The 12,658-nt window shown below is 31.4% G+C and overlaps 1 protein-coding gene across 3 annotated transcripts in view; it reads right to left on the bottom strand.

Annotated features, from left to right (window-relative positions):
* Positions 1 to 91: 91 nt before the first annotated feature.
* LOC144843247 (peripheral plasma membrane protein CASK-like) overlaps positions 92 to 12,658 on the bottom strand; it is a 90,792-nt gene continuing 78,225 nt past the window's right edge. For 2 of the 3 annotated variants that reach the window (XM_078700042.1, XM_078700040.1), the window contains exons 16-22: positions 11,614 to 11,847; positions 7,794 to 7,993; positions 7,497 to 7,612; positions 6,890 to 7,051; positions 6,025 to 6,227; positions 4,832 to 4,915; positions 92 to 4,325 (exon numbers count right to left, since the gene is read on the bottom strand). In XM_078700042.1, the coding sequence (XP_078556168.1) occupies positions 4,146 to 4,325; positions 4,832 to 4,915; positions 6,025 to 6,227; positions 6,890 to 7,051; positions 7,497 to 7,612; positions 7,794 to 7,993; positions 11,614 to 11,847 (1,179 nt within the window). In that variant the 3' untranslated portion in view covers positions 92 to 4,145. The remainder of the gene's footprint in view (positions 4,326 to 4,831; positions 4,916 to 6,024; positions 6,228 to 6,889; positions 7,052 to 7,496; positions 7,613 to 7,793; positions 7,994 to 11,613; positions 11,848 to 12,658) is intronic. The other variant, XR_013612252.1, reaches the window with a different exon arrangement.

Consider the following 12,658-nt stretch of genomic DNA (forward strand, 5'->3'; position numbering starts at 1 on the left):
TTGTGATTTATCTAAACACCGCCCTCTATTTTGAATTTATAATTTATAGGGAGAAAACACAAAAAAACAAAACAAAAATCTGAAAATAACAGCAGTTTACAGTATTTGTTTATGTTAAATTACTAATTCTAAAATAATACAACTGAAACAATTACAAAATATTTATAGTTTGTTTTTTATTTTATTAATAATGTTTATTTCTGATATCAATTTCATACAATCTGGTCACAATCTTGTTAATGACATTCTTTACAGCATCCAAAATGTAATTATCTAATCAGACCTTAATTAGACAATTCAACAATTAACAATGTAACATATACTTTGGGCAATGAGGTATGGGCCTTTATACATGACAGTGGAAGAGAACTATATTTAAAAAAAAGAGATTTAACAAGATAGGCCAATATATTTATTGCTCAGTTTTCCCTTGTTTGTACCGCAAGTTTCTTGTACACAAAACGAAACAAATGATACACAATTTTGTTTATAATATTAAGAGAAGAGAAAATTAATGGCAGTGATTAGGAATAATCAGGCCATGTACTATACAAATTTGGTATAGGCTTGGGTATTAGGAAGGGATGTGAAGAATAGAATATACTTAAACCTAAGTATAGTAATAATTAAAAACAAATTTAATGATATTTTCATATATGATAAATGATGACAAATTTGTTCTTTGGTGAAATCTGTTGATTTGATTTCTTTAGTAAACTTGTCTAAAATAATTCTTGAATAAAGAACAAATCAAATCAAATACTCGATCTCAGATATAGTCTTTAAATTTCTGGAAAAACTAAACTTGTATTTATTGGCCGGTGGCCTAAGAGAAAAGGTTTGAGATTTTTGTATAATAAACCATAAAATTTGAATATTTATAAAAAAATATGATGGAAAAAAAAAATGGATATATATTACATTGAATGCAGTGATTGTTTATTTTAAAGACGTATACAATTTCATATTTTTATGAATTTACACATTTCTTTTATTAAAGCCAATTGGATACTAAAATTGGTGATCATTCCACCAATGACAAAATGTGGAAATGTCACATGATTACTGAGCGATCCAATTAAATCAATTTGTGTATTGGATGATAAAAATCTTAAATATTAATGAATAAAGTTCGCTAACGAATTACATTTGCATAGGCATCATACATTGTACATATATATTATTATTACCAATTTATACAGTCTTACATCTGTAAATTAAAAAAAAACCACCAGGGGCGAATTCAGTAGGGTAGAATTTGGGTCGCTCACTCCCCCTTTTGACAGCTACAACTACATTATGAACTAATTTATGATATCTATATTTGACAAGTTATTAATATTCTTCGCTCCCCGTTCTGGATCCGCCCCTGATCACAACCACTCGATCAATTTTATACACCATTTTGATTCAGGGAAATTCTGTTATAAAATACAGATTTTTATTTTCTAAACCCATGTTTTATATAGAAAAAAGGGGACCTTTGAACTACGCTTTTATAATACTTGTACACAGAATATGTTTATTGATTACTTTGTGTTATAATTGTTGAAAGCATTGTTTTTTTGTAAAATTGTAAAAGGGAACATTCTTATCTTAGACATTAATATTAGTGAAATACTGATAGTCATATTTTAATTCCAAAGTGTCTTAAATAACTGATTTAGATTTTGGATGGAAATGCATATATTTTACATCTCTCAAAAGGTGGCGTTTTTAGTATTCAAGTCCAAAATACAAAGTTCATTAAGTAGACCTAACCCGGTGGTTAAATGGTTAATTTTTACAGTAATTTGCATACAATATGTAGCAATACACCAGATCATGAATATGCAAATACCAATACAACTGTATCCCATATAATAAATTGAATCATGGTACACCTGCATCCCAGATCATTAATATTTAAATACCGATACACCTGCATTCCATATCATGAATATTCAATTACCAATACACCTGCTTTCCCAGATCATTAATATTCAAATTCCGGTACACCTGCTTAGGCCTACAAGTTTATGAATATTCAGTTACCAGTAGGCCTACCCCTGCACCACAGTTTATGAATATTTTAATACCAAAACACCTGCATCAGATCATGAATATTCAAATACCAGTTGACCAATCACATTTTAATGTTTTACATTTAATAATGAAATTTGTAAAACATTAAACAATCATACTAAAATGAGTTAATATTTTAAAGAATAAATTATGTGTCTCTCACTTAAATATTTCAATAAGCCAATAAACTTAGCTTAAACATTTGAATAAACCAATCAAATTAATTCATAAATTTGAATTAACCAATTAAATGAAGTCATACGTTGGATGTACTAATCAAATAGTACATCTAAATTTGCAATCAAAATATTTAACAATTGTATGATCAAGATTTTAAATAGCTTTCTGATAAAATCTGTTAAGAGATTCATCAACAAATTATTTAAATAATGATTACTATGAATCAGAAGCTATATATATCCTACAAACAACATGGTCATCTATGAGAAAAATAAGTTTTCTTTGCTAAACTGTGTAAAACAATATGTAAACGTGAAAATCTATCTATTATCATTGTACTATAACTAGTGAAACACATTAAACATATTTGTTTATTAAAAATAAATTATATTATATTCTAAAATCAATTTTTTTTTCTCTTCCCATCTACTATTCACACACTCATCAGATACACGCAAAAAAGAAACTATCGATGATAAATGATAAAAGTCTAAATAGACTTGATAAGTAAACTGTACAATTTTCAAGTTTGAAAGAAAGGGAATTCCCAAAATGCCATTGTGGGGAATTCCCAGAATGACATTATCGTGGGGAATTCCCAAAATGACAAGTTGGAAGCTACCATTACAATATAATATATATATTTTTGTTCAAATTTTTTTACATATAAAAATCCCAGTCAGATTTAGTAATTAATAATGCATTTCGACTTAACCTGAATAACTTCCGCTACAAATCACAAACATTTTGTTAAATTACAGACTTATTTTTCATGTAAATTTTTTTTCCAATATAACAGCCTCCCTACATCAAATAAAATTGTTGTTCTGGTCAGTTATTTCCAGTTTCTATTTTTAAGAAATTGCATTCCAATCTACTTCAGCTGGTTACTGTTGACTGGTGTCATATTCATGTCGTGCTAAAGACAGATGATAGAGTATCTAGTCCAAGCTCGCAGAATCACCAGCCACAAAAAAATGATCAGAGATCGAGAGGAAAATTGAGATTAAATAATTTTTCTTCAAAAAAGATGGGCAACTTAATGTTCAACATTCTGCGAGCCCTGCTACTAGTATACAGGCATCAGAAATTAACCTGGCGATGATAACCCATTAACAGTAACCAAACTGAAATACTCAATATCTTCCATTCTTTTCTGAACAAAAATTAGTTGAAGAATAAGATAATAACAACAACTTGAATGTGATGAAATTTGAAATTGTTATTAAACTATCCTTTTCAACATACATTTACTCGACGTGTTACAAATTAAATATATAGAGCTCTCAATAGCATTACTCTAAAACTCAACATTTTATATAAAATTTGGATGTAAATTTATAATTGTTATGCAATCTGCTGCAATTTTTTTGCATTCCAAACTTTGTATTTACGTACATTTATCATGACTGTAGATGAGCAGAGTTGTAAATATATATGGTTTTAAATATTCATTTTTTTTATTAAAATCATTTTTTATATTTATGGTCAATTCTTGCTTTGTTTCTTTATCAAATAAATTATAATATTAATTCAAGCACCAAATAATTTCAAGAATATCAAATTAATACGTATATGTAAAGCTATAGAGGGCTCCATTTTTAAAAATCAATTCATGGTAATTGAGTAACAAAATCATAATTAGCAAATTTTAATTAGGTAAAAAATCTTTGAATTACTTTCAATATTTCAATTAATTATTGATTATATTTATATTATCAAAACTTATTTAGATATTTTGTCTTTGTGTTAATATACAGTATCTAATATTCACTCAAAACAATTAACAAAACACAGTTTTTTTGGACAAAAAACCTCCGAGTTGGTTTGCACCATTCCAATAAAAACAAAGGACTGTTTGCGACTTGCACCATGACGATTAAGAACAGCGCCATCAATGTTTAGTATACCCAGCTGACGGGTACCCACTGAGGTGTTGTGCATATTTCTTCAATTGCTGATTCCAATATTCGGATGGTGTCATCGATGTCGTTGTTGATTATTGTTAAATCAAAGTAATGACCATAAGCTTGTTTTAGAAGATCGGATTCTTTTGCGAGTTTCTCTAAACTACTATCGCCCTAAAATAAAAGAAAAAATGGAAATAATTAAATAAATCTATAACCTTCATAACATTTTTTTTATGCAAACCAAAGAAAAAAAGTGGAACTCTCTCTCTTATTACGGTTCTTGTCAGCATGTTCTTTCTTCATCACCACACTCAACATTTCGCATCAACTCAAGGTCGACATAGGTCATACAGTTTCTATAGCAACCAAACTAGTCGTAGTCAATATGGCAAGTCATGTTTTGTGAAAATATATGAAGGGAATGAATATATCTGGCACTGTCAAACTCTTAAATAATGATAAAATGCAGGCCAGCATTTTGCATGTAGGCAGATGATGAGAACCTGCAATCTACTTCCCATGGCCTGAACCAGATTGTACACAGCTAAAAAAAATATTCCTTAAAACTGTATTGAAATCATTTTTATGGATAGTTTGGAGTAGGAGTATATTTTACTAGTACAGCTCTCCCGCTCCCCAACCTCAAATTTCGTACCAAAAGAAAAGCAAAACTTTACCTCTCCATTTAAATTAGAAATAGTTGGAGCAGCAATGAACACAACAAAAGGTGCAAACTCTGCACATCGCAGAATCTTCAATGCCTGGAAATGGAAAATAACAGTTAAGTAAAAAAAAATATGTGTGTATTTAGCTGTGTTTTCTTTTCTTACATTTGTATAGAATACAGTTTACAATATGCGAGTGCAGCTGATGAAGACGCTTGGTGCTAATCCCAGGGAATGAATCCCATCAATGGACAAAACTACTTCACTTCCAAAGATGTTGTTTCCATAGAGCATGTTGCATGTTTGTTTATTTAAAAGACTACCACCTCTTGGGACAGTAATTACATTTGCTATTGGTACTCCTAGGCTGTATCATTTTGTTAGACTGTACCATCATCTTAGACTGTACCATCATCTTAGACTATTTTATTTATTTTTTTATTGAACCATGTTTCATGAGGGTAGCCCATCCAGCAAAACTAATCATTGGGCCCTCGACAATACAATACAAACAGTACAAAAATACATTATCATAAAACATTTATTATAAAAAATTAAAATAAATATAAAAATTGTGATAAAATTTCCAGATTTCATAAATTCAAAACTTAAATATTAAAATATAATACAAGAATTGTAGGCAATATTGTCACAAAATGTATTTATGAATTTGCTTTTCCTTCATCCAATCTACATGGTAGATAGTTGAAGCTATTGTTTTTAACCACGTGACTATGTGGTGTAGGTTTTTTTATATATCTGTATATATATATAAACAAATCAGGCAAAGAACAGTAATTCCACTGGGGCTTTCATGGTATTGTTCAACCTCGATTAGATAGCGACTCTTTAACATTCTCGGCGTGGTACGGCGGAACAGCACTAGTCCTCAGTTGTACGCACGCGCACCAGAGATCAAATTGATACGCCCTCATCTTTCAGTATTTTTATTCACGAGGCGGGATCTCCCAAGAGATACTTTTATATATATAAACTCATCAGGCAATGAACATTAATTCTAAACCGCCTGGTGATTTACTGAAATTTAATTAATTAATTTTAAACGATAAAGATGAGGAAATCTGTGAGAATGAGAAAAAGTCGCCCCAACCGAGACTCGAACACGGATCGCCTGCTTGATATGCAGATGTCCTAACCATTAGACCACTATATATTATATATATTATACTATAAAACATAGTTACCTGTGGTTCAACATCTAGTATGGCCATGTGTCCATTGCGGTGTATTTGCCTGATTGTCTCTAGCTTTGTGCCGTACATAGCATCCTCGTGTGTTCCGTATTCTAAGTACTCGTTGTTTGCGATGTCCTTCATCATGTCGTCTTGAGAGACAAAATGGTAATTCTTCCCATCCACCTCCTCTACTTTGATTGGTCGTGTTGTGTCTGAAAGTTCAAAGTTCATAACTAGGAGACTTTTTTTTTAGTGTATTAATTCAAAACTAATCATTTTCTTAAACAGAAAGTCTCTCAATTAAAATATTCAAATAATTACTGCTGCTTCTTTTTCAGGGAAAAAGCTGTCAGATTTAAAATATTGCACAAGTGTTAACAGACCAATCATTTATGTGGGCGTTTGTGCACTATAAGATTAAAGAGAAATCTGTCTGGAGAGTAAGCAAAGATTTCTGACGACATTTTCTGGCTAGATAATGACTTTAGAAATGTGCGACTTATGTCATTTAGCAACAATAATGCACGATACAATGTACACAACAGAATAAATAATCAATTACAGACGTCATGTAATAATAATATCCTGGATTCATAAAGCACCTAATGTTGTGAAACCATTAATGTTGTAAACCTCATCAAACCTGTATGGAAACATCCCATAATGCAGTTAGTAATAAGCGCAAAGTTTTGTATTTGAACCTACAAGGTACCTCCATTTGTACAAGTAAAGTATCTTGCCTAAGGATATAAGCAATGCGACGAGCATTGGATTAAAACCCACGATCTTACGATCAGTAGTCCCAACTTGCAACATATTGCCCTACATGCTCTTGACAATAATATAATACTAGAGTGAAGGCAGTAAAACTTACGAGGGATAGGGTAAGCATATTTGTCTGGATGGCTTGTGATGAGGGTGTTCTTGATGTGGCGTCGTCCAACACCATGTGCCCCTAGCAATACTAGTGTTTTACGCATGAAAGCTGGTAGGCGTACAACCTCTTCATAAGTCACTAGGTCTAGTTGATCAAAGACTAAAGAAAAGAAAAATAATTTAATGAATTAATAAATATGTCCATAGATAATTACAGTAATGGGAAAGAGATTATATAAATATCATGGTGGAAACTGAATAAAAAAAATAATATTAATGCAAAAAGAAACACGCCTTCTGACTCATCGGCACACTCGAAATAATGCATCAGCAGGCCTTGTCTTGAATGGCGAGCGAGTGCGAGCACTCACCTAACACACTCATAAACTGCCATTGAGGTGTGCGATTTACAACAAGCTTAAATTTGGTAAACTTCTACACACCAAAATACAAACAGCACACCTACATCACCCCTGAATGTATTAAGGAGTGCAATTTGTATCACACCTATAATTTTCAAAGGACAAGGCCTGCATCAACTCCCGATTATCTTTCCAAAACAACTTAAGTAGAATCAATTAAAATCAAATTTGATTTAAACTAACCTGCATTATGTTTCGCTAAGTACTTATCACGGTACTGTTTCTTCTTTTTACCAAACCATGTACAAGATGCTTGATGTTCTTTTTTGGCCCTTTCTATTGCTAAACATGCTACTCTCCTAATACAAAAACAAACGATTTTAAACTACATTAAAACTACATTGATCATGTATTGCTTTAGAATTCGGAATTTCAAATTAATAACTTAGAGAACTACCGAAAACAAGAGTTGGTCATAATATTACAATATTTTCAATACTTTTTATTATATACCAAAATCGTGTTTCAATTTAAACATACCATTCTTGAAGTTCAGGTGATGGGATAAGTCCTGCTGTGCCGTTGAGTGGAGCGCCCTCTTTACGGGCTTGCCACCAATTATGATCATCTTTGCTAATAATCTGAAGGATCTCACCACATTTAAATGGCAGACCCGCTTGCTGACAAGGAATTAGGTCATCGGTCAATGGGTCATATTCAAATTGGGACTTTACATAAATCTAACGGAGAAAAAGAAAAGAAAACTTTGTTATTTCATATAAACACACATGACCAACCAATAGAAAGTGCTAAAACATTGAAACCATAAACACTGATAGATTGCAATACAATATAATATCTCATTCATCGTCACATGATCAAATTTTACACTTAATGTACTTACAACCTAACTGTAAATTATCCTCCTTTTTCACTCCTTTATATCATATATTATATATCATCCTTTCTTTCAATAGATTTTTCATCAAATATGTTCTACTTTCCATCTAACATTTCTTTATTCATATTTTCACAAAGTTGACTTGATTTTATGAGTAAACTATCATAATGCGTCCACAGTCATTTTTCACATTTATACAGTACTGGGGCGCACATCATATAATACACTGGGGCGCACACCATACAATACACTGTGGCACACACCATACAATACACTGGGGCGCATACCATACAATACACTGGGGAGCACACCATACAATACACTGTGACACACACACCATACAATACACTGTGGCACACACCATACAATACACTGTGGAGCACACCATACAATACACTGTGACACACACCATACAATACACTGTGGCGCACACCATACAATACACTGGAGTTGACACACCGGTAGGCGTAAAACTAAAGTTTTTCTAAGTGATGTAAAAGTGGTACTAAATACTCCATCTCACATATTACCAAGTTAGATGCCAATCTTTCATATAGCAATGACGATCTAAACATAACCGTTCATTCACCTAGCTTGTTCAAATCTATTATTGGTATGTTTACAATGAATAAACAAACATAAAGAGGAAGATGATAAGACCATATCCGACACTAAGGACTATATTGAACATTCAATACTATAATAAAATCTATTTATAATTCATCTAGCAACCTTAATACCAAACATTCACCTTAATGCATCCTTAATTTCATTCCTCACTTGCCCAGAAAAATTGTATTTATCAAGGCCCAAAACTATGGAATAATTTACCATATGATTTAAGAATGATCAAGCATACATCCAAGTATTCGAACCAAGGACTATGGTAGAATGCATCATCACCAGAAATTGCACTTTACTTGCCAACCTTAACACAAATTTAACACTTCTGTATTTTTCAAGGATAATAAATACTAAAATCATGAAGACGCTTACATACTCTACTTTTAACTGTCACAAAATCAGTATTGATACGAAAAATTCTAATCATTAAAAACAGACTTCATAAATAATTAAATAATTTCTATCAAATTTATCCTTCAAATTAAGAAAAATGAATGAAAATGAATTTGACCACTCAAGTCTATCACTTCAGTCTAACAATAATTAAAACTAACAATAAATCAATCAAAAGAATTCAATCTGTCGTAACAATCAATCAAGAATATCAGTATGTCAATCAATCAATCAATCAATCAATATGCTTAAATATAGATGCAAATATGAATTTGAAAAAATGAAAAAATATGTATATAAACAGCAACATTTATAGAATTGTAATGAACACAGATATAGCAATATATGGGCAAAAACACAGACACAATAAAATGTTTTAAATAACGAGAAAAAAACACAGAAATGCTGTGTTCTAAAGGACTGGCATTCATACTATAAATATACAGAAAAAAAAATGTGGAATTTTTTAATATATAATGTAATGCAATCAATCCTGGGGTGCTAACAATAATATTGTATGGAGTACATATGATGCATAAAAACACATGTGCTAAAATGGATTGGTATAATGGAAATAAAACAACATGTGTGCTATATGCACCATATGAAGCCATACAACATGGCACATGTGTGTAAATCACATAATATGGATGCACGTAACACATGTGTCAACGGCACGCATATGGTAGCACATAGCACGCGTGTTAAAATTGTACTCATGTGAAAATATTGCACATGGATATATGGATGCACATATGGATAAATATAACACACATGTATGATTATTATATGTATTATAGAAATTCATAGTGCTTTTGCCATATATGGCATGTGTTAAGTACATATGGTACAACACGCTTTATAAATGCAAGTGAATATGGCACACATGTGCGAAATCATATATAAAATGTTTATGGTCGGTATCACCTCGTTTTTTTTATTCTTAATCTTGATTGTTTGCTGGAAATAAAGACAAAGAAAAACAATACAAAAGATTTAGGGCAAGTATACGGACCACACTGGAAACAATCATTCACCCTCTAGCCAATGTATTAATACCTCAATGGTAATGGTACTAAGGTACTGTTGGTTCAGTTATGAATCTGATCCAATGCCATTCATTTATACCAGAGTACAGTTATATAGGGCTTGATGTAAAGACACTAGACCTGCAATTGTTGACGTTTTGTAAAAATAATGCATATATAACTTTGAAAACATTAAACCAGGTCTTGTCTTAAATGTGCGTTCTAAGGTTAAAAACAATGCACTACCTAAGTAGCTCGCGTCGAAAGTTCTCTCGTAGACGTATCTAGGCCTAGCTTAGTTAGGCTTAGTTTTGTAGGCATAGCTGGTAAAGAATGGTAACGTACGAACATCTTCCACTGGCTATAGGCCTAGCCTGACGTTGTCTCGTTGTTGAATTAATTGTCTTTCTTGTCTATTTTGGCAGAATCCGTTAATACAAATTAGGGAAGACCTGGTATTTTCTATGAAAAATTAATGTTCTTTTATTTGTTTACCCTTTCACACGATCGAAGTGGGTGCATCACATCAAAATATGAAAATATCAATCTGCTCGTGATGCATGTTGAGATTTGTAGCGAGCCGCTAAAATTATTAGCATCGATTTATGTTTCACATTTTTAACCATTTAAAGACGAAAAAAAAATATTGCAATAGGTCCGTATTTTTTTTAATTAGGTAAATAAAAACGTAGGTCTAGTGTCTTTAATTTGTTCATGATCCCACAGAAACTGTATACTGAATGGCCCACATGGAATTTGGTAGCCCGAAAAATATATTAAAAATTATGCAATTCTATTTTCAAAATACATGTTGGAAGGTATTAAGTGAGTCTAGTGTTACTAGCCCGGATTTGGTTTATGCTGGGCTAGTACAAAATTGAGCCATGTGTCGTGAGCTGAATCAAAATAAAGTGGAATGAACATTCTTCTTTTCAGGCAATGTGAACAACTAAAAGGTTGGTGGTGGCAGAAATTAAAAGAAAAAGCATTTTATTACAAAATGTGTTTATGATAATATGTGAATATATTAATTGAAAATACATTTTTTTGTATTGTATTTCTGTATACCATGAAGGGATTCATATAGCAGATTGAAATTAATGCCCTCCTCACACAAAAGTAAAAGTCTCAAAAAGTAAAATAAATTTTTGTTTAGGAAACTTGGAATCTTTAATACAACATTTTGTTGACAAAATACATAAATTTTGGATTTATATTTAAAAATTTATATTCAACTGAATAAATTTACATAAATGTCAGTTTTTAATAGGTGAATTGATGACATAATTGTTCAAAAATTAATTTTTTGAGATTTTATGAAATAATATTACATATTCTGATTCCTTTAAAACAAATTTAAACATTGATGAAAATTCATATCTAAGAAAAAATCACATTACAAATGAATTTTTACCTCGCACGGCTGAGGTGCACTTCTGTAGCTAGGGACGATCTTGAAAGTTATACTACCGCGTAAATCTCTAAGCATACATTGAAGTTGGTCGACAGTCTGGTTTGCTACGCTGACCCCGTTGATTTCACGGATCTCATCACCGACGTGAAGCGTTGCCTGTCTGTGGATCATTCCACCGTGCATGATACGTGCTACGAGACAGCGTTTGTCCTCACTCATCTTCAATGTGATACCCTGTATTAAACACAAATGTAAACAAATCATATTAACTAACATGCTGAATATGAAAAATAATACACATGGATTTTGTTATTCTTTATATACAGATACAGGCTAGGAGGCACCGAATCCCTGTACTGGGGTACATACACACAGATCCCCAGTTAGTGGTGATGGTGTATCCCCATACTCTGGTTTGGGTGCTAGCTTGATGTCTTTTTGTACTCTTTCTTTTGTTTTCCACTCTTTCTCTTTTTTTTTGAGCACATAGAGACATCGTTTATTTACGCTATATAAATCTATCTATCTATTATTATTATTATTATTCCATCCTTCACAGGAAATTCACAAGGTTTCAGAATAAAAGAATACAATAATGATGAAATGAGAAACAACAATAAATTAAGATAAATTATCTCTGTAAATTTTCATTATAAAATCGTATGCAAATTTCTATATCAAAGATAATACATTTTTTATTGGTTTTGTTTGTATTATTGCTCCAGGTAAAACTATTCTATTAGTGTTTGTCATAAAATATGACAACAACAACATCATCAATAACCTTACTTCTTTTCCGTCATCGGTAAAGCAGAATGATAATCATGAAATAAGCCGAAAAATTACTTAAGTACTGTAAGGTTGTTATCAATGTTGCTGCAAAAGTTATTTTATAATAAACGCTAGCAATTTTACAACTGAAGCTATACTCTTTAATATCTTATTATATAAAATTTTATACATTAACTTGATTTGAAGATAATTGTAATAAAAGCATTTATCATATTTCATATAAAATCAGCTGGACAATTTTAACCTGTTAAAG

Source organism: Antedon bifida, chromosome 5, assembly GCF_963402885.1.
Source record: "Antedon bifida chromosome 5, ecAntBifi1.1, whole genome shotgun sequence".
NCBI lineage: Eukaryota > Metazoa > Echinodermata > Crinoidea > Comatulida > Antedonidae > Antedon > Antedon bifida.